General features: G+C 42.7%; 1 protein-coding gene across 3 annotated transcripts in view; it reads right to left on the reverse strand.

Moving 5' to 3' along the window:
* The window catches only part of SLC5A9 (solute carrier family 5 member 9), a 29,336-nt gene extending 15,270 nt beyond the window's left edge, over positions 1 to 14,066 (reverse strand). For 2 of the 3 annotated variants that reach the window (XM_033152188.1, XM_033152191.1), the window contains exons 1-5: positions 13,881 to 14,064; positions 13,549 to 13,620; positions 4,512 to 4,616; positions 795 to 959; positions 76 to 181 (exon numbers count right to left, since the gene is read on the reverse strand). In XM_033152188.1, the coding sequence (XP_033008079.1) occupies positions 76 to 181; positions 795 to 959; positions 4,512 to 4,616; positions 13,549 to 13,620; positions 13,881 to 14,009 (577 nt within the window). In that variant the 5' untranslated portion in view covers positions 14,010 to 14,064. Of the gene's footprint in view, positions 1 to 75; positions 182 to 794; positions 960 to 4,511; positions 4,617 to 13,548; positions 13,621 to 13,880 lie in introns of all 3 variants that reach the window. The other variant, XM_033152190.1, reaches the window with a different exon arrangement.
* Between the last annotated feature and the right edge of the window lie 11,843 nt (positions 14,067 to 25,909).

The following is a 25,909-nucleotide window of genomic DNA, read 5'->3' on the forward strand; positions in this document are numbered from 1 at the left end:
AAACTGTCCACACTATCTGGCTATATAAAGGAACTCTGTGCTTTTCGTACTGGCATTATTATATAGCATAGTTACCAGCTATAGTGTAAACGGCTGTCACAACCAACAAGATCACTGTAGAAAGGTAAAGGTTCCAACCAAGGGAGACTTGGATGAAAAGTGCACCAGAGAAAATATCTGTCTGGAACAAATACAAGAAAAAAAGGACCTCGATACCAGTAGCATCGGATTATGACATCTCTAACAAATAATCTACCTAGAAAATTACAATAAAATTACTCTTGCAAATAATCAAACCAGGCATCAGAAATGCCAGAACCTCAACTGATGCATGTGTTGACAAAAACTAGCAAAACTGGTATCTTTGGACACCTGTCAAGGCTCCATCACCCCAACTGGGCCTATGGTTGACACTTAAATGAAATGCTGGCCTGGCAGTCCAAGCTGCATCAGGCAGCTAGGATCTCATTGCATTTAAATTTCTCATAAGACCCCAGAGTAATGAGGGTTTTAGGGAGAACATCGCAATGGCAGGTAGACCCAACCATTGCTTACTATCACATAAACCCACCAGGGCCCATTGATGGAAGAGGGAGGCCACCACAGGCCTCCTCCAACATGGAGTGGTAGCCCTGAAAGCTTGTATATAATGTATAGTGAAGGGACTGATCCAGTATTTAGGACTAGGTTCAGTGAGAATAGTGGAATGACTTGTCGAAACTGATAATCCATTACCTCCTTGTGAAAGTGCTGTGTTCTACAAGCTACAACTCTTATTTCCCCGAGATACATACTGATATCTTGGTGAATATATACAGGATGAGGGACAGTACAGACAGGTAGATTTGAATCCTTTGCCCTCCAAATCTTTTCCTCAGGTATTCAGGCATGGTGACCACTCCCGAAGAGATGTAAACTGGCACAAAGATCCAGCCAAGAACCAGCAATGCCCAGGTGGCCTAACAAGGAAGAAGAGCACATGCATATATGTAAGAATGGTGAGGGAATCTGCCCTATTCAGATTCCAGTGTGAACTCACCTGATCAATCTGGTCAGATCTTGACCCAGATTAGAAGAACGATCCACTTCAGAATCAGCAAGTTGGCAGATTCCATTAGTGGTTCAGTCCCCTCCCCCCTTTAAGTGTTGGAAGCAGTTATGGATTTTTTTTCTGTACACCCCCCCCCCAAGCAAAGGAACATCATTAAGCACTGTCACTGCAATGGAGACTTGCTTTGTCTTCATTCAAGGCATGTGACAGCAAAAAGACCCATATGTTAGCTGCTTAGGGTATGGAAGGCTGGCAACACACTTTCAGAAAAAATGAGGGAAGTGAATGCAATGCTCAGACCACTTCATAAGTTGCTTCTAAATGCATATTTCTAATGTGTGTTTTCAGGTGGAATTTAAAAATACACCTAGAAATGGAACAGAATATACTTAGTCCTGTCACTTCTGATAACTGGGATGGACTGGGCTTCCTTGAGTCCACCCATCCCTAGACAGATTGGAGTAAAGATGAGAATGGATACAATCTTTGACCAGTACTTTTCAAAAGACAAGGGTGAATCACAAAAGCCATGGGTGTGGGTTGCCAGAAATAGATCCTGGGCAAAAAGAGATTTCAGGGTTTGGAACATGATCACTCTCGAATGAAATGGGTGACAACACTGTGGTAGTGTTGAAAAGGTTATGACTGCTGGAAGGCTTCACTGTATTGTGTTCAAGTTCACAAATTACTGAGGCAGGAGGGCCAGCCAGAGGATAGAGCACCATGGCCCCACTCTATCTGGTAGTAGTAGTATTTATTATTTATTAAATTTATATACTGCCATTCATCCCAAGATCTCAGGGCAGTTAACAAGATAAAAAATACAAGATAAAAGCACAACAAATGGTGTTTTTGGCAGCAGTGGGAGCAGACACAAACCATGCAACAGCCATTGTATCTCCTCTATCGGCAGCTCTCTCCTGCCCTTGAAAAGGTACAGATGTGTCAGAAAAGGAGAATTGCATCCTTATTTGTCAGGGCATATGAATGGGGTATTGACCTTTCTCACCTTCTGTGAATATTTTTGACTGGCATATGTCAAGTATGGTGTTGTGGTTAGATTCCACTAGGATCCAGAAGACCAGGGTTCAAATCCTCACTCAGCCATAAAGCTCACTGGGTGGCCTTGGGCTAGGCAGTGTCTGCCAACCTGAACTACCTCACAAGATTGTTGTGAGGATGAAATGAAGAGGTGGGGTAAAGGTTGAGATATAAGTGTAATAAAAAGCAAACCAATAGAAGTTTTTGGCAGATGGTCAAAATAAATGAACTCCACGCTACTTGCTTGGCATAGGATAAGGTCAGCCTTCACCATCTTGGTATTCTCCAGATATTTTGTACCACACTGTAGTCTAAAACATCTGGTGGGCACTTGGTTAGTGAAGGCTGGATTAGGATTTAACATGGGGGTAAGGAAACTATGGTCCTCCAGATGTTGTTAGACCAGGCATAGGCAAACTCAGCCCTCCAGATGTTTTGGGACTACAATTCCCATCATCCCTCACCACTGGTCCTGTTAGTTAGGGATCATGGGAGTTGTAGGCCAAAAACATCTGGAGGACTGAGTTTGCCTATGCCTGTGTGGTTAAAGCCAAGCAATGGGATCAGGCTGCTTGAAGGTGAACATTGCTGATAGCTCAGAAGAATTCTGCCTAATTTTGGAGCCCTCTCTTTCATCCAATATCATTGTTGTTCTAGCCAGAGTGAATGTTGTTGCAACAGGAGGTGTCTTATTGGGTGACCTTTAGCACCAAGAGGAGTCATTCATCTTAGAGACAGCCAACCTGCCGGGTTTTGTTGGCAGCAGAGAAGCTCACACATCCCTCAGGGTTTGCAGGCCTGCGCTGTGAATGAAGCATTGTCACTGCATGCAGCACCAGCTTCTCCCGGAGCAGAGCGTCATAGCCATGATCTTCAAACAATGCTAGCACAGAGCTAGCCTCTTTCAGTTCACTTGGACAGCTACACAGAGAGTGGGCAGAGGTTGCAATCTTGATGGGACTGTTTTGCCAGGGCAACATAATTTTGACCTGAATTTGTCATGTACTTGTGTTCCATGTGTTTTAAAATGCCATCTTTCGAATTCACTTCCAGTTATTCAGCAGAAAAGGCTGCCTTTTCTTTAGAACTAAATGCCTGCTCAGCGGACTTTTCCTGCCTTCTCCTGCTTTCTGCACACCTCCTTGAAATAAATAGAAGTGGGAACCACGTTACTTCTCAACTACCATAAATACTATATTATCATCATCATCATAACATGAATTTGACGAAAGTTAAAAGGCACTTGTCATTTAAATTTTTTTCCACAAGATAATCCTTTTATTTCAGAATCTCTATAGGAGTTTATTGCAGGAATGTATTAATGCAACTGACGTTTGCTGCAAGTGACTATTATGAATCAACATTTGCTTGAAGACAGTTTCACATTTAGGAGTAGAATACTGCCATTAGTAGTTTTCATGTTAGCATCCTTTTCAATTTTGTAACAAATTTGCCCCAATGCTCTCTAAAATCCATAGCAATGAACTAGAGAATAAGTTATCCACTAAATATTTTTTTTTCCATCCTGGGCACCAACCCTTTATTTGACATTCCTCATTTGGCAACTCTGGGAGAGAGTACAATTATCTAGAACAATTCCTACCAACAAGAAATGACCAAGGTTACATGGTAAAAACTAGGGGCTCATTCTCCCATCTGGCTAGGGCAGATAGATAGTAAACTATAATGCCAAACCACAAAAAGTTAATCTAGTCACATTCTGACTTTTGTCATATATACATATCCAGCTAAGGTTGCCAGATTCAGACCAAGAAACTTGTTTTAAGAGTTCCCAGATTGCAAGTGACACCAGCCAATGAAACAGTGGCACCAAGCACCTAGATGGCACTGCAGCCTAAAGAAGATGGGACAGTGGTCAAATAGCCTCTTTCAATACTATGCTGCTATATACAGTCTTTATGACTCAGTGCTCTTAAAGCTATAGGCACTGTTTCAAGACCTAGAACAGGCAATCTTACATCTAATTCATTCTTTCTTGCCAGATAGAATCATCTCCCCTTTCTCCATGCCCCCATGTGCTGTTCTGGGTGTTCTCCTGATCCTCTTGAGAAGATTTGGGGAGGTAACTGGGTCTTGTTGCCCTGGCTTTGGCTAGCACAAATGTTTCAAAAATAAAATAAAATCTGAAGCTACAGAGGTTTCCAAGTTTCAGATTGTTGTTTGTTCTAGGAAACTGTGCTCTAGCATTAATTTTATCCTGCTTATTTGCATTGGAATGTGCCACACGAGCCTACTAATGTTTCTGCTGAAATCAGTTATGCATTTCCAATTGTTTTGTTGGATATACAATAAAATTCAGGCATTGGGAAGTACCAAATAACGTCTTCACTTGACTAAGCTGATGCCCACACCCACACCCCTTGTAAAGAGCAAGTTGAATCCTTCAAGGAAATCTTACGTTCCACTCAAAGCCCCCAACGGCCAATCCTCCTGCAGCTCCTGTGCCTGCCAGGCCGATAAATAAGCCACTCCCCACATTGCTTGACATCAGAGATGCTCCAATCTAAAACACAAAATGCTGCCGTTAGTTCATAGAAAATGGTCAACTGCATGTTCTATCTGTGGCGAGAAAGCATAGAAGAAATGCATAGGAGTTCACACCTCAAAATCTAATTTCCTTGTTTAAAAACAAAGGCTGCATGATTCATCCTAAACTCATCAGTGATGGAGATTCCTACTTTACTGCTCTGAGTGTTTGGCTGCCAATACTTGGACTATTCAAATGCCATAATCTTTTAATCTGCATAATTAAGCATAAATTGGAAGAGCTGACTGCATGTTTTCTCTGTTTATTTCTCTGCTATATATTTTGGAAAGTTGTCTGTTTGCTACACATCTGGGCACCTCCTATGATATCGTAGCCAAATTTTACACGATGGTTCCTGAGAACAATGAGTGGATTTTTGTTTATGTTTGGGTACAATTGGAAACCATTTTAAATCAAGATGGTGGACTGACCCTTTCAAAACTAGGCTGATTTTTTTTGCTTCCTAATTTTTCAGAATTCCTGAGCAATGTCAGGTATTAGGCTGCTAGCTTGTATCTATATATGCCTCATTTCTCCCAAAGGTGAATTTTGATCTTGGTTTGTCTCCACTTCCTTATTCCTCCTTGTTCCAAGGAGCAAAATGTCTTAGGATGGCACCGGATCCGACTAGTGGCTGTATGTGTGCACTTTTAAAAGGCACACATAGCTACTAAAGGCCAGGCACACCCCAAACAACTAGTCTCAACATGGGGGCGATAATGTCAGATCAATCAGCTGACTGGGCACTTGAAAACTGATCAGGCCATTCCAATATCTTCTGAGTGGCCAGTCATGGAGGATGTAACACAAAGCCTCATTCAACAGTACTGCTTCCTACACTTCAGGTTAAAGGTAAAGGTAAAGGTAAAGGGACCCCTGACCATTAAGTCCAGTCGTGTCCGACTCTGGGGTTGTGGCGCTCATCTTGCGTTACTGGCCAAAGGAGCCAGCGTACAGCTTCCGGGTCATGTGGTCAGCATGACAAAGCCGCTTCTGGTGAACCAGAGCAGCACACAGAATCACTGTTTACCTTCCCGCCGGAGCGGTACCTATTTATCTACTTGCACTTTTAAAATGCTTTTGAACTGCTAGGTTGGCAGGAGCTGGGACCAAGCAACAGGAGCTCACCTCATCGTGGGGATTTGAACCGTCGACCTTGTGATCAGCAAGCCCTAGGCTCAGTGGTTTAACCCACAGCGCCACCTGTGTCCCTCACACTTCAGGTTAATCATTGCTAAATGGCCAAACCAGCTAAACAGTACAAATATAAATACACAGATTTGGATAATGTGCATAAATAGTGGCGCTGCCAAGAAGAACAAGGTTGCACAGTATGTAACAATGTTTTAAGAGTGTTGTAACTGTGTTAAAAACGAAAATGGTGGTGCAAATTTTGAGATTGAAGGTGTCAATCTACGCTTTTCAGATGGTTAATGGCTGAGCAGCGTGATCAGCCATGCCACTAATGGTGATCATGTATTTTAGCCACTTAACATCTGCAAAGGACAAATGCTTTTCAAAGTAAATACTTAAAGAAACACATTTAAATATTTATCATGTAATAATTAATTTTTCATTCTAATATATTCATTGTAATGAAGGAGACCTTCAAGGATTCACCAAAGTTACATGAATTGATGTTTCCTGCAATATAAAGACAACTTGATTCAAGCCAAGTCTCACAACCAACCAGGAGCTTCTCAAACCAGGGACTCTGGGGCAGGGGCAGGGTGATGGGTGGTGGAACTGGATCATGTCTTACGTGAAAGAATGCAGGACATATCTGCGGGCAAATATTTATACTGCATGCTGGACGCTTCAGCTTGGCCTGCCACGAAGGAAAATATTGCCTTGACAAGCAATGGGGCACCCAGCCCAGCAGTGTGTATTCAAAGTAGGCGGCTCTGTTTGGTTAAAAATATACAGAGTGTAAACTGTGAAAGGTTAGAGACTGAAATATCTTGGGTTTATTTTAACAGTGCTGCCAGTGAGGAGAATATATGAAAATGTAGATGTAAGTTATGAGGCACACCTCAGGTTGTGTATCCATTACATATGGCTGTGTACTGTATTTTCTGATTTGCGTGACTAGATATAGCTTAAGGCTTTTGACCCCATATGTTTATATCACAGAAATGTAGGCCTAATTAATCATGGAGCAGAATGGAGTTGCCAAATCCTGAGGTGGCAGCGTGTGTTGTATCAGCCCAGGTGAGGCGAGTTTTGTGGAGGAGTGGCATTGGGCACTTGGACTCCCGACAGCTGCACTGCTGCACTTACTGGAAGGGACAAGGAAAGAGGGAGAGACATCAGGGAAGTAGGAATGGTCTGGGCACAGCCCCAGGATTGGCAATAAGCAAACCATGAGGCTGACAGGAGACTAGGTGCACTGAGGTGCTTCATCCCTTCCAGATGCTTCTGGACAATATTCCCGCGTGCTTTCTCCTTATGTATATGTGAGCATAAGAAGACCCGCCCCTTCATGGATCACTGCCTTGTCGTGGCGAAGGGGCTTGAATTACTCAGGCAAGCTATGGACAGGTCAAGATAGACAGGTCATAGCGGAGAGTTTGGACCAAACGTGATCCACCTGGAGAAGGAACTGGCAAGCCGCTCCAGTATCCCTGCCAAGAAAACTCCATGGACAAAGACAACAGGCATATAAAAGATATGACGCTGGAAGATGAGCCCCTCAGGTCGGAAGGCGTCCAACTTGCTACTGGGGAAGAGCGGAGGACAAGTACAAGTAGATCCAGAGCTGATGAAGCGGCTGGGCCAAAGCCGAAAGGACGCTCAGTTGCGGATATGCCTGGAAGCGAAAGGAAAGTCCAATGCTGTAAAGAAAAGTATTGCATAGGAACCTGGAATGTAAGAACCATGAACCTTGGTAAGCTGGATGTGGTAAAAAATGAGATGGCAAGAATAAACATTGACATCCTAGGCATCAGTGAACTAAAATGGACAGGAATGGGCGAATTCAGTTTGGATGACTATCATATCTACTACTGTGGGCAGGAATCCCGTAAAAGAAATGGAGTGGCCCTCATAGTCAACAAAAGAGTGGCGAAAGCTGTACTGGGATGCAACTTCAAAAATGATAGAATGATCTCGATACGAATCCAAGGCAGTCCTTTTAACATCACAGTAATCCAAGTTTATGCACCAACTACCAGTGCTGAAGAAACCGAAATTGATCAATTCTATGAAGACTTACAACACCTTATAGAAATGACACCAAAGAAGGATGTTCTTCTCATTATAGGGGATTGGAATGCTAAAGTAGGAAGTCAAGAGATAAAAGGAACAACTGGCAAGTTTGGCCTTGGAGATCAAAATGAAGCAGGGCAAAGGCTAATAGAGTTCTGTCAAGAGAACAAGCTGGTCATCACAAACACTCTTTTCCAACAACACAAGAGACGACTCTACACATGGACATCACCAGATGGGCAACATCGAAATCAGATTGATTATATTCTCTGCAGCCAAAGATGGAGAAGCTCTATACACTCAGCAAAAACAAGACCTGGAGCTGACTGTGGCTCAGATCATCAGCTTCTTATAGCAAAATTCCAGCTTAAACTGAAGAAAGTAGGAAAAACCACTGGGCCAGTAAGATTCAATCTAAATCAAATTCCTTATGAATACACAGTTGAAGTGAAGAACAGGTTCAAGGATTTAGATTTGGTGGATAGAGTACCTGAAGAACTGTGGATGGAGGCTCGTAACATTATACAGGAGACAGCAACGAAAACCATCCCAATGAAAAAGAAATGCAAGAAAGCAAAGTGGCTGACCAATGAGGCCTTACAAATAGCGGGGGAGAGAAGACAAGCAAAATGCGAAGGAGATCGTGAAAGATACAGGAAATTGAATGCAGATTTCCAAAGAATAGCAAGGAGAGACAAGAGGGCCTTTCTAAACGAGCAATGCAAAGAAATAGAGGAAAATAACAGAATGGGAAAAACCAGAGATTTATTCAAGAAAATTGGAGATATGAAAGGAACATTTCGTACAAAGATTACCACAATTAAGGACAAAAGTGGAAAGGACCTAACAGAAGCAGAAGACATCAAGAAGAGGTGGCAAGAATACACAGAGGAATTATACCAGAAAGATATGGAGGTCTCATACACCCCAGGAAATGTGGTTGCTGACCTTGAGCCAGACATCCTGGAGAGTGAAGTCAAATGGGCCTTAGAAAGCCTTGCTAACAACAAGGCCAGTGGAAGTGATGATATTCCAGCTGAACTATTTAAAATTTTAAAAGAGGATGCTGTTAAGGTGCTGCACTCAATATGCCAGCAAGTTTGGAAAACTCAGCAGTGGCCAGAGGATTGGAGAAGATCAGTCTACATCCCAATCCCAAAGAAGGGCAGTGCCAAAGAATGCTCCAACTACCGCACAATTGCACTCATTTCACACGCTAGCAAGGTTATGCTTAAAATTCTACAAGGCAGGCTTAAGCAGTATGTGGACCGAGAACTCCCAGAAGTGCAAGCTGGATTTCGAAGGGGCAGAGGAACCAGAGACCAAATTGCAAACATGCGCTGGATTATGGAGAAAGCCAGAGAGTTCCAGAAAAACATCTACTTCTGCTTCATTGATTATGCAAAAGCATTTGACTGTGTCGACCACAGCAAACTATGGCAAGTTCTTAAAGAAATGGGAGTGCCGGATCACCTCATTTGCCTCCTGAGAAATCTCTATGTGGGACAAGAAGCTACAGTTAGAACTGGATATGGAACAACTGATTGGTTCAAAATTGGGAAAGGAGTACGACAAGGCTGTATATTGTCTCCCTGCTTATTTAACTTATATGCAGAATACATCATGCGAAAGGCTGGACTGGATGAATCCCCAACCGGAATTAAGATTGCCGGAAAAAATATCAACAACCTCAGATATGCTGATGATACTACCGTGATGGCAGAAAGTGAGGAAGAATTGAAGAACCTTTTAATGAGGGTGAAAGAAGAGAGCGCAAAATATGGTCTGAAGCTCAACATCAAAAAAACTAAGATCATGGCCACTGGTCCCATCACCTCCTGGCAAATAGAAGGGGAAGAAATGGAGGCAGTGAGAGATTTCACTTTCTTGGGTTCCATGATCACTGCAGATGGTGACAGCAGTCACGAAATCAGAAGACGCCTGCTTCTTGGGAGAAAAGCAATGACAAACCTAGACAGCATCTTAAAAAGCAAAGACATCACCTTGCCGACAAAAGTCCGTATAGTTAAAGCTATGGTTTTCCCAGTAGTAATGTATGGAAGTGAGAGCTGGACCATAAAGAAGGCTGATCGCCGTAGAATTGATGCTTTTGAATTATGGTGCTGGAGGAGACTCTTGAGAGTCCCGTGGACTGCAAGAAGATCAAACCTATCCATTCTCAAAGAAATCAGCCCTGAGTACTCACTAGAAGGACAGATCCTGAAGTTGAGGCTCCAGTACTTTGGCCACCTCATGAGAAGAGAAGAATCCCTAGAAAAGACCCTGATGTTGGGAAAGATGGAGGGCACAAGGAGAAGGGGACGACAGAGGATGAGATGGTTGGACAGTGTTCTTGAAGCTACTAACATGAGTTTGGCCAAACTGCGAGAGGCAGTGAAGGATAGGCGTGCCTGGCGTACTCTGGTCCATGGGGTCACGAAGAGTCGGACACGACTGAACGACTGAACAACAACAACAACAACAAGAAGACCCAACAACCTAACAAGATACCAAGGGAAAGGATTCCAGACTAGTCTGCTCCGTTTTTCTAATTTTCTACCTGTCCAATGTGACATTAGTCCCTTGTTGCTGTTTGCTTTCAACACTTACACTTTTATTTTTTGTAATCCAGCATTTTTCAACATTACTGGGTCCTGTCCCCCCCTCCATAAAAGGTATTGCCTCACTTGCTCTGTGATTTTCCTTTTGCAAGTAGCAGGTCTTTCTGCCTCTTGCGCTGCTGAGCCCTAAGCAAAGATTAATGGAATCTGACCTGCTCCTCACCTTTGGGATAGTTAAAATATTAATACGAGATAAGACTGAAAACCTTTCCTGAAGCAAACACTTGCAAACATCTCATCTGGGGAGCCTCTGATTGAGACTTAACGGGTACAATGCGCATTCATAACTTGGGTAAACAGAAAGGCTTTCAAGAAATGTAAACACTTTCCTTAAGACACCTGTCCTTATTGTAGTAGACAGTATAAAAGAGGCGACGTAAAGCCATGTAATACAATGCCACAGTGGCCTTAAGTAACCAGAGTTTATCATTTTCCTGGCAGCAGTTGGGTCTAAACCCATAATGCGCTCCCTATATCCTGGAACACAGAGGTAGTAAAAGGATGTTGTGCGGTGATTCATCCTCTACCAACATTTCCTCCAGGTTTGGGGAAGAAAAAGTCACACTAATCAGCCTGAGGCGGAGATAAGAGTTTAGGGAACCGTTACTTCCTATCCCAAGCCAAGGCCTATTATGATTCAGGTAATGGTCCTCTCAGCCTCAAAGTGAAACCCTGGAAAGGGAATTGCTTCATAACTAAGGCCTCATCAGCACAATACATGTCACTTTAAACAGTCATGGCTTTCCCCAAATAACCCTGGGAACTGTAGTTTGTTGAGGGTGCTGAGAGTTGTTAGGTGGTCCCTATTCCTCTACCGCCAGAAAGCTACAATTCCCAAAATGGTTTAACAACCAATCCCTCTTCCCTGGGAACTCTGTATGCTGCCTTTCCACATTATTGAACCCAAACTCTGGTAATCCACAGTGTAGGTGATCTGCAAAAAGTTGAAGGTAGTGTAAAATGTGAGATTTCCTGCAACATGAGCAGGATTATTAGATCAGGTCTTCATTTAGAAAGGACACTTAGGAGGCCTCCCAAATTAAAGGCTCCATGTTGCTAGTTATTTTAATCATTGTTTTATTATATTTTGTATCTTACTGTTGCTGTTAGCTGCCCTGGGCTTCCATGGGATACCAAAACAAGAAATAAATAAAATGAAGAATGCTAAACAGCCACCTTACTCAGGGTGATGGGAATGCAAGCCTCTGCTTTGATTCAGTTCCCAGGAAGTTTTGCTCTCCCTGAAAAAACTAAGTCCAGCAGGACAGATGATGGGGACACTTGACTTCTTGGCAGCCCCTTAAATTTCCTGCAATGAAACTGTAGAGACTACAGGTAAGCCAATGCTTACATGTCACCTGAGAGAAAGTGAATCACAAAGCGCATTAGAACAATAACCAGGTGCGAGTGCGTGTCTCCAGGGGAGAAAATGTAGCCTATGGAATTTACAATTAATGTTGGAGTTCAAAACTGCATTCAGCTTGCAGTTAAACACTTGCAAGATCTACAGCTTTGTGTTCTTTTGTGACAGGGCAAAAAGGATATTTACTCCTCTGACACTTATTTCTCTGGGTCTTTAAATTATTGTTATATTACCTTTCTGCTCCAAAGAAAATGTGTCCTTCAAAAGGTTTATGCCTTTCCAGTGAATCATTTTGGAGATTTATATCTGGGTGGTTTAGTGTGGAGAGTTGCAGTCCTAACACAGTTGCTTCAATAAATGAAGAAGTTACTAGACAGTGCAAAAGAGACTCCTGCCGTTGTTTCATGAGAGGAATGGGAACTGCTCTTGAACTTGAGTTTATTTTCATTTTTATTTGGAAAAGGCCTTTGTTATCTTTAGGGTGTGCTAGATTTTTATTTATTTATTAAAAAAAGAAATTGGCTCTCTTATTTGCAACAACAATGCCAACTTTGCAAAAGCCTGATGTTACCTGATATATATCCAATTCCGGAATTGATTTGCTTCATATGCTTCTAGCAATATGGCTGCTTGAAATAGAGAAGACCTCCTCCATTGTTTATTGCTGTTTCTAAAAGCTTTGCACCAGGGATTGGGAACCCGAAGCCTTCACATGTTAGTAGACTCCAGCTCCCATCTTTCCTGACCATTTCCCATGGCTGGCTGGGACTGATGGGAATTGAACTGCAGCTGGAGGGCCATAGGTTCCTTATCCCTGCTTAACATCACTGGTGGTTCGTTTGGGTGCATGAGCATTTAACAGTGCAATCCTGTGCATGAATTGAGTTTCAGTGTGTCCACTAGGACTTCCCTTGAAACAGTGTTTTGACTTCAATTGCCATATTCACATTCATATTCACTCACAAACACACACTCCTGCAAACTATGCATTTTAAAAACTGCCCTAAAGTTTTAAATCTTCAATATGTATTTCCCTCAGTGCTTGCTGTACTAACTGCTTTGCAACCGTGCAACAAGGCTATGACTTGTGATGCTGAGAGTGCAGCAGTTGGCACAACCTTCCTAGCTACATATTTCTTACAGCAGGAAAGATATGCCACATTCTTCCTTTCTTATCACCCCACCCTCACCACTTTCCTCCTACAGCTAGTGCAGCGTTCTTTCATTTGTTTTTCACCACAGCAAGGATCATCCCAGTTTCATCTCCCCTCTTTCTCAGCCTTCAACTATCCCTTGACATGTGTATATATGTCAACTGCTTAAACCACACTGTAAGGAAAACTGCTTTTAAAAATTCTGTCCTAAACAGAGATAGCTTACATGGTGCCCTCAATATGCTGATGCAGTACTTTTCTTCTAGGAAAAAAATGTGCCAGTATTGTGTACCCTTGAATACCCCCTGAAAAAAGCCCTGGATTCCAGCTCTCATCAGCTCAGACAACATGCCCAATGGTGATGGGAGTTTACTCCAGCAACATCTGGAAGGCTGGCCACCTCTGATCAAGAGTAATGCAACCAACTCGGCACCCCAGATGTTCTTGGACTCAGCGCCTATCAGCTCCCACCATTACACTGCCTGGGACCAATGGGAGCTGCAGTCATCTGCAACATCTGGCAAAGGCTGTTCTCAACAAGGTGTGGGTTATTACATACTTACCGGCCACCATGTCATGGATCTTCCAGCCAAGAAATAGCCTCCAACTGTTCCCCGACTGGCTCGAAGAGAAGACTGAAATGAAGAGGAGGAAAAAAATAATGGCTTTGTAGCTCTGAAAAGCACAACTGAACACAGATTTATATGCCCACCTAGGATCTTATGTGGATAAAAGGGAGGAAACCTGGCTCTGTTCTATGCGGCCAAAAGGAAACAATATGTTGTTAAATAGGAGCATCACTTATATACTACAGTGCTATGTTGTTCAGTGAAGAGGCCTTTCTTAAAAACAAGAACCTCTAACACCTCTAGTCATTGCAAAATGACTGACTTACCCATATTCCAACAGCAAGGACAAAGACGAAATAAAGGACGACAACAATGATGTCTGGCACTTCAAGGGCAAGTCTCTTCTCTTCAGGCCTGGCAGTGGGTGGCTCAGTAGTGGCTGGTGTTTGGCTCATGACTGCCCCAAAAGGTGTCGCCTGTTGCCTCTTTATCTCACAATGGACTTCGGCACACGTTTCTCTTCATTACTCCCTTTTAATAATAATTAACCGGGCTGAGAAAGTGAGAATGTTGATGAAGAAGCAGGCAGGTCCATCAAAACAGACATTTCGCATGTTGCAACTTTGGTACACTGTATGGATCTGTGCTGTTCAGCCGTAACATTTGAACCATCTAAACAACTTTTTTTGTCACAGCTATTTCTCACATATATGCATTGTGTGCTGGGATTTTTAAAGAGAGTTGTGGCCAATTCAAATATTTCAGCCATAGCAGGTGCATAACATGAGTCCATAAACCAAGCCTGTATAACCTGGCTTGATATGTCATTAGTTGTGTGGATGAGACCAAGTTTCTAACCCCATTGCAGTTCAGGCTTCAGGCCTGGTTGTGGGATCAAAACCAGCTTAGTCAGGGGCATACGAAGTGGGGGGGTGGAGGGGGCGTCCGCCCCGGGTGCCACTCTGGGGTGTGTGTGACAAGATGCCCCCTGCCTCCTCCCAGCTGTAGAGCAGCCAAAGGCGTGCACAGTCAGTATGGGTGCTGCTCATGTGGTGTCTGTAAGGGGATCTGTACTGGCTGCCTCTCGAACGGCGACCGTACGGGCTGCCGCACGTGTGCAGTCCATATGGGCTCCCGCACATGCGCAGTGCGTACGAGCTGCCACTCTCACACTGTGTCTATACAGGCTGCCGCTCACCCGCACTCCGTACAGGATGCCGCTAGCGTGCACGCCATCCATACAGGCATCTGTACAGGCTGCCACTTGCATGGTGACTGTACAGGCTGCCGTGCAAGCGCACTCCATACAAGATGCCGCACATGCGCAGTCAGTACGGATGTCACGCATGCGCCACCGGGTGCCAGACAGGGATCCTCCGCCACTGAGTTTTGTTATCCTGATAAATGGATGACCTGTGTTGATAGAGGGGATCCGCCTTTGTTGATCAACAGGGGGAGTGCAACCCTGATCATTCTTCTTGACCTCTCAGTGGCAGAACATTGTGTGACTTTTGCTTGGCTCCTTGGGCTTCTGAATGGCTTCCCGTATACTGTGATAAACAGGCTTCCCGTATACAGTATAAACAGGTCACCTGGTAGCAACCCCTAGCTTAACATTTTGAAGAGAAGAACATATTAGAAATAAAGACAGAATTTCTACACCCCCTTCCTGGCTGATCCCTCCAGTTAATGCACAAACAGAAGAAGAAAAGTCTTGCAGTAGAGATTTGCTATACCCAGAAGTGGATCATTTGTTGGGGCTTCCTGGCAAGTTTGTTGCTGCTGCTTCCTGGGAGTTGGATTGGAAAGACCCAGGAATGGAAGAATTTTCGCAGGAATGGAAGAATTTTAAAGATTACCTAAATAAATGTGTAAAATTGAATATTTAAGCAGAACTTGATAGAAAAATGGCTTTAGCAAACTGATGTTATATAAAAATGAGTTTAAGAAACACTGTTATGAAAGATTGAAATTTGTATGAATTTTAGGATGTGTAGACCAGATATTGAAATTTATTTGATTAAATATCTTAAGGACTTTAAGAATTATAGATAATGCCTAAGGTGAAAAGATACAAAGTTACCAAAGTATATTTGCGAGGAATGCAGTCGGGTTGGCGGGGGAGGTCAAGGATAGAAGAAGATTGAAACTAGATTATAAGGATAGATTTATATTTTTGTCTATTTTAGGTAGGTATATGTATTTCTTTTGTTAATGTGATTTTTGTTTGATTTGTGTATTATGTTTTGCTATGTGTATTGTGTTTGTTTGTTTGTACCTTATAATGAAAAAAAAAATTATAATAAAAAAAAGGATTGGAAAAGACCCTGAGGATCATCTAGTCCAATTTCCGGCCATGCAGGAATCTCCACTAAAGCATCCGTGACTGATGACCAACCTCTGCTTTAAAACTTCCAATGAAGGAGGCAAGGACATCAGAGCAGTGAAGGCACTTTGGTGGGAGCACCAGATTGTCTCTGCTGGTATGCCCACACACCCTGGGGCCTCAGCCATCTTTCCTCTCTCCTGGTGGTTGGCAGAGGCCGGGAAGCTAGCATTGCAGCTCTGCCTCACAGGGTGACCCACTTCTGGCTATTAACTCTTGGGCTCAGGGCTGCTGCTCTAGAGTTAGATACAAGCTTGGTACTAACATCTTTTAAATAGGTAAGTAGAAAAGCATAAAGCAGGATCAATATTGGGCAATGAAATAACCTAAGTTATTTGAAGGTGGTTGTGGTGGTGGTTGTGGGGAGGACTGACTCCAGATCTGGTTATCTCTAATATTGCCCAAAGCAGTGGTCTCCATTAGACAAGCTAACTCTCTTCCATGACACTCTGACATTGGGTGCATCTTCTTAGAAACAGCAAGCTTTCTCCAACCCCCTTCCTTGGCATTTAAATACTGACAGCTGCAGCATCTTGTTGCAAAGCACATTTGCTGACGTGGCTGTACCACAGATTGTGAGTCAGGGCAGGAGAGGGAATGTAGTTTAGCTCTGTATGTCAGAGGGCTGAATTGCGCCATAATTACTTTATTGATAATTGTTATGGAAACAGCTGTTGTGCAGGCTTGACTGATACACACAGAACTACGAAAGATAGTGAAACTGAAACGAGGCTTGCCACATATAATGCTAACCCTGCCCCCAAAGTCTGGTTGTCAGAGCTTCCTCTTTGGCATAGATTCTCCCATTTTCAGACGGGGAGCCATTTTATGCCGCAATTTAGATCGCTTCCTTGGTTCTTACAGACACAGGGTGAGTCGTTTCTCCTTCAAGTGGGGTGGAGGCGATGACAACCCTCCCAGCTAGCTAGCTAGCCAGCCTTCCGTCACACACAGAAACAGAACTTAGAGATGTTATGCTTACTGAACTCAGTGGGATTTAATTTTCAGTAAATGGTCACAGGCGCTAGCTATAACACTGTTTCACCAATCCCAATAAAATAGTTTCTCAAATGGCAATTTAGGAACCGTAAAGACAATGGTATCTATGCATTCATGGGTAGCACAGCACCATCTTGTGGGTAAAGTGGTAAAAAAATAAAATCTGCTCTAACATTCAGTCTGGATTATTTTTCTTCATTGGGGCCATCTACTTTCCCCCTCTGCTTTCATGTTCTCTGTGAACAGAGTATATGCACTCTGCACCTTGCAGTAGGTTGGTGAGGATTGCAGGCACGTCACACCTGTAAAGGATTTCCAGTTAACCTTTCACAATAGCAACACATTTCTTCTGGTAGCGTCACAAAAAAAAATGAACAAGGACAATTGTGGAAGAGGAGAAAGTGTACCAGCTGAGCAAGGTAGAATAGGAGAAAGCTCATCCTGTTAATGGAGTGTTTCTGCAGCCTAGCACTGGTTAAAAAGAAAAAGAAAAAAGCATCTAAGGGGATCCTTCCTACCATTATAATAAATAAATTCCCACTGGCAGTCCAACTCACAGTCACAGGATTCTCTCCTTGTGGAGGTCTTAAATATGTAGACAGATAACAGTGTCAGAGATACTGGCAGGTGGGCAACTTGAGGATCTCATATCGCCTTGACTTGACCTCCTGGGCACCTCCTAATGTTGCCCAGTCTTCCATTCTCTCATAGTTCCCTCCTCCTTTCCTTTTTGCTTCCTCCTTATTTTCAAAAATTGTTCCCTCATATTTCTATGCATTTTCAGGACAATTGAAAGGGGCAATATTGTCTGACTGGGGGGGGGGTTCTCCTGCTGTAGATTTCTTCCATTTGTGTGTATATCACACTAAAATAAGAAAGGAAGTACTTTCCCTATATTTCTAGATCAGGAGCTGTATTGGTCTGCTGTACATGGGATTAGGAATTCTGATCTGGCATAGACATGGTGACAACTGAATCAGGAATGTCGTTTTTTAAAAATTAGTTAGTCCAGGATCTTTTAGTCTCCGCCAGCTTTGGTTCAATCCACCACTGGCAAGCAACGTCCAACAGATTTTCCCCAAAACATTGCAGCCCTCAACAGAAATAAGGTTCTGAATAGATTTTGATAGAATAAAACCAAAGGGCTCCATCCCAAGAACAGGAAAAGGAAGCAAAGATCAGCAGCTTAGACACATATTTCCCACGTTATTACTAAATCACACAAGTCAGCTTTTAGGTTACTTATTAAGATTGGATAGGTGAGCTTGCAGGAATGGAAGCCACCATCAAATAATGAAGCAGCATTTTCTTGAACAAGGAGCCCAAACCATGTTTTTTGCTGAACAACCTATTTATTTAAACATTAACTTAATGTCGTGAAAGAGCCGCCATCTCAATTATTTAAGCAGCTGAAAGAGAGGTTTTAGGGAAATAGTTTCATGATACCTTTCCAGAAATATTAGTTGAACCACTGTGTGACTTAGAGGAAACCTTTGCTTTTTCACTACAATGATTTCTGCAAGAACCATTAGCAAACTGTAAAATCTTGTCTACGTGATGCACCTTGAGCATAGGTAAGCTTTGAAGTACTATTGTGTTAAATAGTAACTCCAGCATCTCACAGGTCTTTCAAGGAGCACGTCTACAAACATCTGTCTACAGGTAAGATTTAGGACACTCAGGTCAGGAGATCACAATCCTTGAAGATGACACAATATGAATATATGGCAAAAGGATACAGATCTATATTCATACCGCTTTAGCAATTGGGGGGGGGGGTGATCAGGAAAAAATCAAAGAATACATAGCTCCAGACCAGACCCAATGGAGTCCATGCCTAATCTGAAAACAAACAAACAATGGCTGCATACCTACCCAACATTTAAAGCACCAACCCCAAAAAATCCTGGAAATTGTAGCTTATCCCTCGCAGTGCTACAATTATCAGCATTCTTGAACTACCGTTCCCAGGATTCGGGGCGGGGGGCACAGATGTACTTTAAATGTATGCTGTGCACAAAGCCAACAGCAGCAGCTAGTATCCTTAGGCATTGCTAATGTGAGGAAATGACATTAAAGTAGCCATGTATTCTACTTTGCAGAACACAAACCAAAGAACCTTCTAATAGAGGATCAACACTGGTTCAAAGATAAAGACCCCTAAGAAATGAGAACAGGGGCCTTAAAGTAACCCATCTTCAGTTAGCAGCTGGATGGCACATAAATCAGGTCACAGTCTTCCTCATTATGGTGAGATATACTGCATTTTTATTTAACTTATAGTATTACAGTGGTACCTTGGTTCTCAAACTTAATCAGTTCCGGGAGTACGTTCGACTCCCAAACCTGTTCGAAAACCAAGGCACGGCTTCCGATTGGCTGCAGGATCTTCCTGCACTCAAAGCAGAAGCCGCGTCAGATGTTTGGCTTCCAAAAAATGTTTGCAAATGTGAACACTTCCGGGTTTGCAGCATTCGGGGGTTGATTTGTTCGGCAACTAAGCCGTTTGGGAATCAAGGTTCCACTATATTTATTTCCTTAAATTTACATATATGGTGGTGGTGGGGGGATAAATGACATCCCTACACATCACAGACTGAAAACCTCAGAACCTAGCTCAAGTCTTTGCTCAATGAATGAGGCCTTTCTGCTCCCCTTTCCTCCAAATTGCATCAGAGGCTGACGGAAGGGGTGGCTTGCCCAATCCATCTCCATTCAAGACACCAAGGTTTCTGTTTCATTGAACTCTTGAATATCACTACATGTACATGGAAGCTGGGTACCATAAGAACTACAATTTCCTAGCGTTTCTAGTCTTCTGGCATGCTTTGCTTGTTCAAGGGACTGCTTGCTTACAAAGCCTCACAGAAGCATGTGGCGCTGGCAATTGCACTCTCCTGGCCATGCCATCACTCTCAATAAGTACTGGGAAGTGGACCAGGTAGGTACCCATTCACAAAATGACAGCTACTGGATTTGTGAGCTGGTAAGGCACCCCCATCCATGTGTGGTGCATCTGGGAAAATTGGGCACCTTGGGAAATGCAATTCTTAGTCAACAAGTGCCCCACTTCAGAATGAAAGGAGATCTGGGACATGTGGAACAAGATATTAATAACTCTCAGGTATTTAATGGCAAGAAACAATGTATTGCCATTTTGGTGACATTCTTATTGTTCCATAATAATTGTAGCTGTGTTGTCAACAGAGTTCAGACTGTACTAGGAACAAGACCATAGGTAAAACCATTCATTTTTATTTCATTTTATTTCTTCGTTCATTAAAATATTTATATATTATCTACTACCTCAGCTTCAAGGTGGTGGTCAATGGCATCAATATTAAATTGCACCAGTACTGAAAGCATTATACAGAATAAAACACAGCTGATAACTCAAGCAGAGCTAAAATAAGGTAAAATGAACTAACCTATTGAAATAGAGCAGCCACCAAGTTCCGGGAAAATAAATGCAATGGTTACACAAGAGCTTGGGTTGGTGGAAATGCAGTAGAATTTCCTTTTCTTTTCTGTACAAATTGTACATATGAATACAAGCTTGCCCTTGCACAAGAGGAGACACTTGAACAAGACAATCTGCAAGGATGGGGAACCTGTGGCCCACGAGATACCATTGGACTCCAGTTCCCAACAGCCCCTGCTAGCTTGGGCAATGATAAAAAATGGTGGGAGTTGTAGTCTACAAAACTCATGGAGGGCTGCAGGTTCCTTATTCCTGTGTGAGTGGAACAAGTTCATTGCCATTTTTTAAAAATATAGGACTACAATGGATACAACCTCCCCCCTAAATTGCAGGGGGTTGGAGTAGATGACCCTCAGGATCCCTTGCTACTCTACAATTCTATGGTTTTATATGCTGCAGGGCTTCCCAAGCCAGCATTCTTCTTTCCTTTATGTCCTGCTTGCCCTGCCCTTCCACAGCTCCTGAGTCACTCACAACTCCTGTTGCAGATTGAAAGCGAAGTACACCTCACAAACAACAACATAGTCATTTCATGATTCATAAGTGCTGCTTTCAAAATAATAGCTGAGAAAGATGTATTTTTATTTTGCAAGATACAGTACTAATAGCAAAGCTATTAGGGGAGAAAAGCCATACATCCAGAGCTTTTATAATTGGAAAACATCAATACTGCATAGTGGCTTTATAAAATTTTGTTACAAATGTTCCTTAGGATTGGTTCTATTGTTAGAATGCCTATTTCTTCCCAACTATCTGAAGAAGTGTGCATGCACACGAAAGCTCATACCAAGAACAAACTTAGTTGGTCTCTAAGGTGCTACTAGAAGGAATTTTTTATTTTGTTCTTCCCGACTAGCAACTGATAAATTCAACCCTGCTATGGTATTTTTAGGATAATCCTGGCCCCTTGAATGATGTCGAGTTCTACAATACCTTGAGCTTTGTCTCCTTCTCTCTTGCCCTTTTCCTTCTTCTATTGCCTCACCTTACTTTTGGCTCAACTCAAAGTGGAGGCTGGCTGGCTGGCTGGCTGGCTGGCTGGCTTGGACACTCCTCCCTAGCACTCCTTGATGTGTGCTTGAGGCAGCCTACATTTCTCCTCCCTCCCTCTCACTCTTGTGTTTGATAACTTGAAGCTGGGGCTGAATGACATTTGCTTTGGCTTGGATTATTTACATACACTGTGGTAGTTTCATTCAAAACCACCTGTCCAGAAAAACCACTCGCAGTCGATCAGACTCCACCCAAGGCTGGTTGCAGATTATCACAGATTACCTAGCTCAGTGTCTATCAGATGAGCACCTGCATCAACTTCCTTAATGTGTGTTTGCCCCATGACACCTTAAAAAGGTGAATAGGCGTTTTTCTCAAGGAGAGGTTTTACCACTGCCTCCTTCAAGCAGGCAGGGACCAACCTCTCTCTAGCAGCAGATTTAGGGCAGTGCGGGTGCTTCCCCCATGCAGGGCACTGAGGTGAAGGGGCACAAAAATGAGAACATCTATAATTGACAAGATCCATTTGGGGGTACCAAATTTTGGCCTTGCACAGAGAGCCATATTGCAAAAGATTGCCAAACTCTACCCCTGAAGCATTTGAGCCTTACTAAATTGCCGGAGAAGTCCTTCTGGGAAGTGGCCCATGCCTGTTGGTTGCTTACATTAGTGACCTGCATTACAGAAATAATTAAAAAATAAATAAAAAATTGTCCAGTAGCACCTTAGAGACCAACTAGGTTTGTTCTGGGTATAAGGTGCTACTGGACAATATTTTAATTTTTTAATTTATTTAGACTGCGTCAGACCAACACGGCTGCCTACCTGAATCTGCATTACAGAAGAAGAGGATTATTTCCTCTTTTCTGGTGCTAAACATCAAGGAAGTAGAGAAATAGGAGTGACTTGCTCTGGTGCTCTTCTAACAAAAGGTGCTTGTTCCCCAGCCAAATATCTGGGCAATCCCTTTTGGCAAGTGAATTATTAGTAGACAGTAATAATAATCATACTTCACCCTGCGTCTCTAAGTCTTAAGAGTAAATGTCAGGGTGGAAGGAAGGAAAGAAAGAAAGAGCAGGCCAGATCAGTGTTGAGACTAAACCACTTCTGGTGACAAATTACTCATCTGACAAATAAAAGACAACCCATGGTTTGACGTAGCATTACATGCAAATGGGTCACTGTATGTGAAACACAATAAATTGCATGGCAGTACTATGAAGTATGTAAGTTTAGAAAGTGGTGTCTCTTTTTCAGGTAACTACAGCTACTCTGAAAATCAACCCCCATGAGTTGTTATTCAAAGCTCTCAAGTATAAGAAAGCAAACACTTGGTAGAATTTAAGGTCAGGTGAGACTCTCACACTGAGATTGCTGTGTTGGTTTGATTAAACAAATGCACTCAGGGCTCATGACAAAGCAATCAGCATCTTTCAAAAAACTAATTTTTGGATATGAGAACTTGTGGGGGTGGCAGTGGAGAAAACCTTTTATAGCAGTGATTTTATCAAAAGCTCCAAATGCATTGGATATCTCATAAAAATGCACATAATTTTATTTGTATGCTGCCTTGTCACATTTCAAACCATGTTCAAAGCAGCTTACAACATGACCACAACTTGACAAAGGTAGTCACAAACAATAAATAAAACATTTAAAAGTACACAACCAAACTGAACAACTTACACAGAAATCACAAGATCTAAAATAAAGATGCCAAAACAACTCCTTCAAAAGCCCCCCCCCCCAAAAAAAACCCTCTACCCTGCCCCAGAGTTTGTTCAGCAGCTTCAGCTTTTGTAGCTGGAGTCAGTCAGGGCCCTGCTCTCCCAGGCCAGGTAGAAAAGGCCTGCAAGGTAGGGAGCAGGTCTCGTAGGACTCACAGACAAAATGGCCATTAAAACTGGCTTTTCCCTTTTAGTTCAAGGTAGATAATATCCCATCCTGCTTCAGTGTGAAGGACTGCTGAGGTTCTGCCTACTGCAAATGGCTTTCTTGTAGTATATCCCTTTAAGATGGCCATGACTGGTCCCACCAGGAGGCACCACAGCCGGGCCTTTCAGAGACCATTCTGGCGAGTGGCTGCACCCTGAACAATAAATCAGGCAATTCATGGCTCTCTCACTTGTCAGCCCAGTAAGTGAAAGGAGGGACAGCTGATTGAGACCAGGCTAAAGGAGGAACAGGATCAGGAGAAGGGCCTAAACAATCCCAGAACAAAGAGTGGAGGGAGCAGGAAGATGGAGAAGCTGAGCCAGGAATGCACCCAAATGACAGGGAAGACCAGTTCCTAGTGGTCCCAGGCAGTGGATCTCATTTCTTAAATCTCAGGGAGATGTTTGGGTACTGTCTGCAGAGTTCTATAGGGAGATGCTTAGAGATCCACTGAATCTTTCTCTTATTTCCTTTGCAGAACCACCTGGAGTCATCAGAAAAGGATCTCTCCTCCCAAGTGGCAGTCCTAGCCTGAGAAGGCAAAAAACATTACCACCCACTTCCTGAAAAGGAAACCAAAGGGCATGAGTCAGCCACCACAAGGAGCCCCAGTTTAGCTGGCCAATTGATTTAATTTAGCTTGATCCTTGATGCTGAAAACTCTCCATTTTCAGGAATTGTATGGGTCTACCAAAAGAGGAAGGCAGATTAGAGCTCACCATGAAGAAAAGCCAGCACTTTTAGGCTTATAAAAGCTTTATTTAATGAGACATGTCTTGCCCTGTTCGAAACTTCATTTAACTAGACATGTCTTGCCCTGTTATACATTTCCTAAAGGAATTGTAGGGTTCGTGTGACATAATATACACCCAATAACGACCCCTAGGTTGAATTTTGATTTTTCTGGGTTATTTTTTTGTAGCCAAATGCTGAAGGAGACAAGAGGGGAAAGCATGGAGCTGGTGGCCATGAGGTATTTGATGTAGGAACATACAAAGCTGCCTTATACTGTGTACTGCCTACACTGACTGTAAGAGACTCTCCAGGGTTTCAGGCAGAAGCTTCTCCTAGCCCTAACAGGAGATGCTGAGGATTCAACCTGGGAGCTTCTGGAGGCAAAACAGAGTGTCTCCTCACCCACAACTATCCAACACTGCCCCTAAAGAAAACCAACATTCTCTTATGTTTGTGGTTAAATGGACTTACTTGGGCTGCAATCATATATATATATACACACTTACTTGCAATCATCTATACACCTTCTGTAGCCAAGTGTAGAATTGTGCTGCTAAAGAAACAGGAGCTGAACATCTTAAACTCCACACAGACTTTGAGACAGAATGGAAGAGTCTGCACTTGTCTTTGGACAGGGCAGAAGGTTTCACATTCATCCTCCTGCGGAAAATGTTACGAATCATCAGGTTTTACAAGTGATAAGTGTTCACCATTATATTTTACCTGATTATGAAGGACAGCTCCCCTCTAGCAATGTCATCTGCCATAAAACACTGCCATAGCAATCCATCATTTTCTGTCTTATTCTCCCCCCTAATGGCCATTTTGAGGAAGTGTGCTTCTAATCACCTTTCTTCAATTCTGAAACTGTTTTGGAAATCGTTATGCTAGGGTTTTGTTTTGTATTGGTTTTTTTTTTTTTTTGAAAAAGCAGAAAAGGCCAATTTCCCAGACTTTGCTTTTCCATCTCACAATACAGGAAACTTTTTGCTGACACACTGATTTGAAATTATTTATGCAAAACAAACAAACAAACAAACAAACAAAAACAAAAACAACCTACCCTTCATTGGAAGGTCTCAGGGCAGGCTATATCAATGTAAAATACAACATTAAAAACAATTAAAAACAAATTACTGTTGCAGGAATAGGGCGGAACCTCCTTCTGTCTAAGTCGAGGGAATTCCACAACTTAGGAGCTGCCGCTGAGAATTACTTCTCCCGTGCTGCCACCAACATGCATGTCTGAGGGGACTTGAACTAACAAGAGGGACCCCTCTGCTGATATTAACATGCAAGAGAGTCTGTAGGGAAGGAAGCAGACTTTCAGATATTTGTGGCCTAAGACATTTGGGTTTTTAAATACTAGCATGAGCACCTTGAATTGGACTCGGAAACAAACTGGCAAGCAGTGCAGCTCTTTTAAAATAGGGGTTATATTAGTTCTAAATGGAAGGCCAGCTAGTAACCTGGCTGCTATATTTTGGACTGGTTGAAGTTTCCAATTTGCCTTCAAGGGCAGCCAACCCTTGTATGTGTGTGTTGCTTACTTTAATAAAAGGACCACAGCTATTATTATTATTATTATTATTATTAGTAGTAGTAGTAGTAGTAGTAGTAGTATAGGGCTCCCAAAAAGTTATGCTTTGAAATAAACAGTTGTGCTTCATTCTAAATTAATGGCAAATACCTCACACACTTTCATGGGGGACAAACAGCTCTGTATATTCTGTCCGTTTAAGGGATATTCAGTCCAGTCTTAACGCCAGTCAGAGATGCCTCCCCAAACACTTACACAGATCAGTTTTGTCCCCTATGAAAGTTTG

The sequence above is a fragment of the Lacerta agilis genome, chromosome 6 (assembly GCF_009819535.1).
Source record: "Lacerta agilis isolate rLacAgi1 chromosome 6, rLacAgi1.pri, whole genome shotgun sequence".
Classification (NCBI taxonomy): domain Eukaryota; kingdom Metazoa; phylum Chordata; class Lepidosauria; order Squamata; family Lacertidae; genus Lacerta; species Lacerta agilis.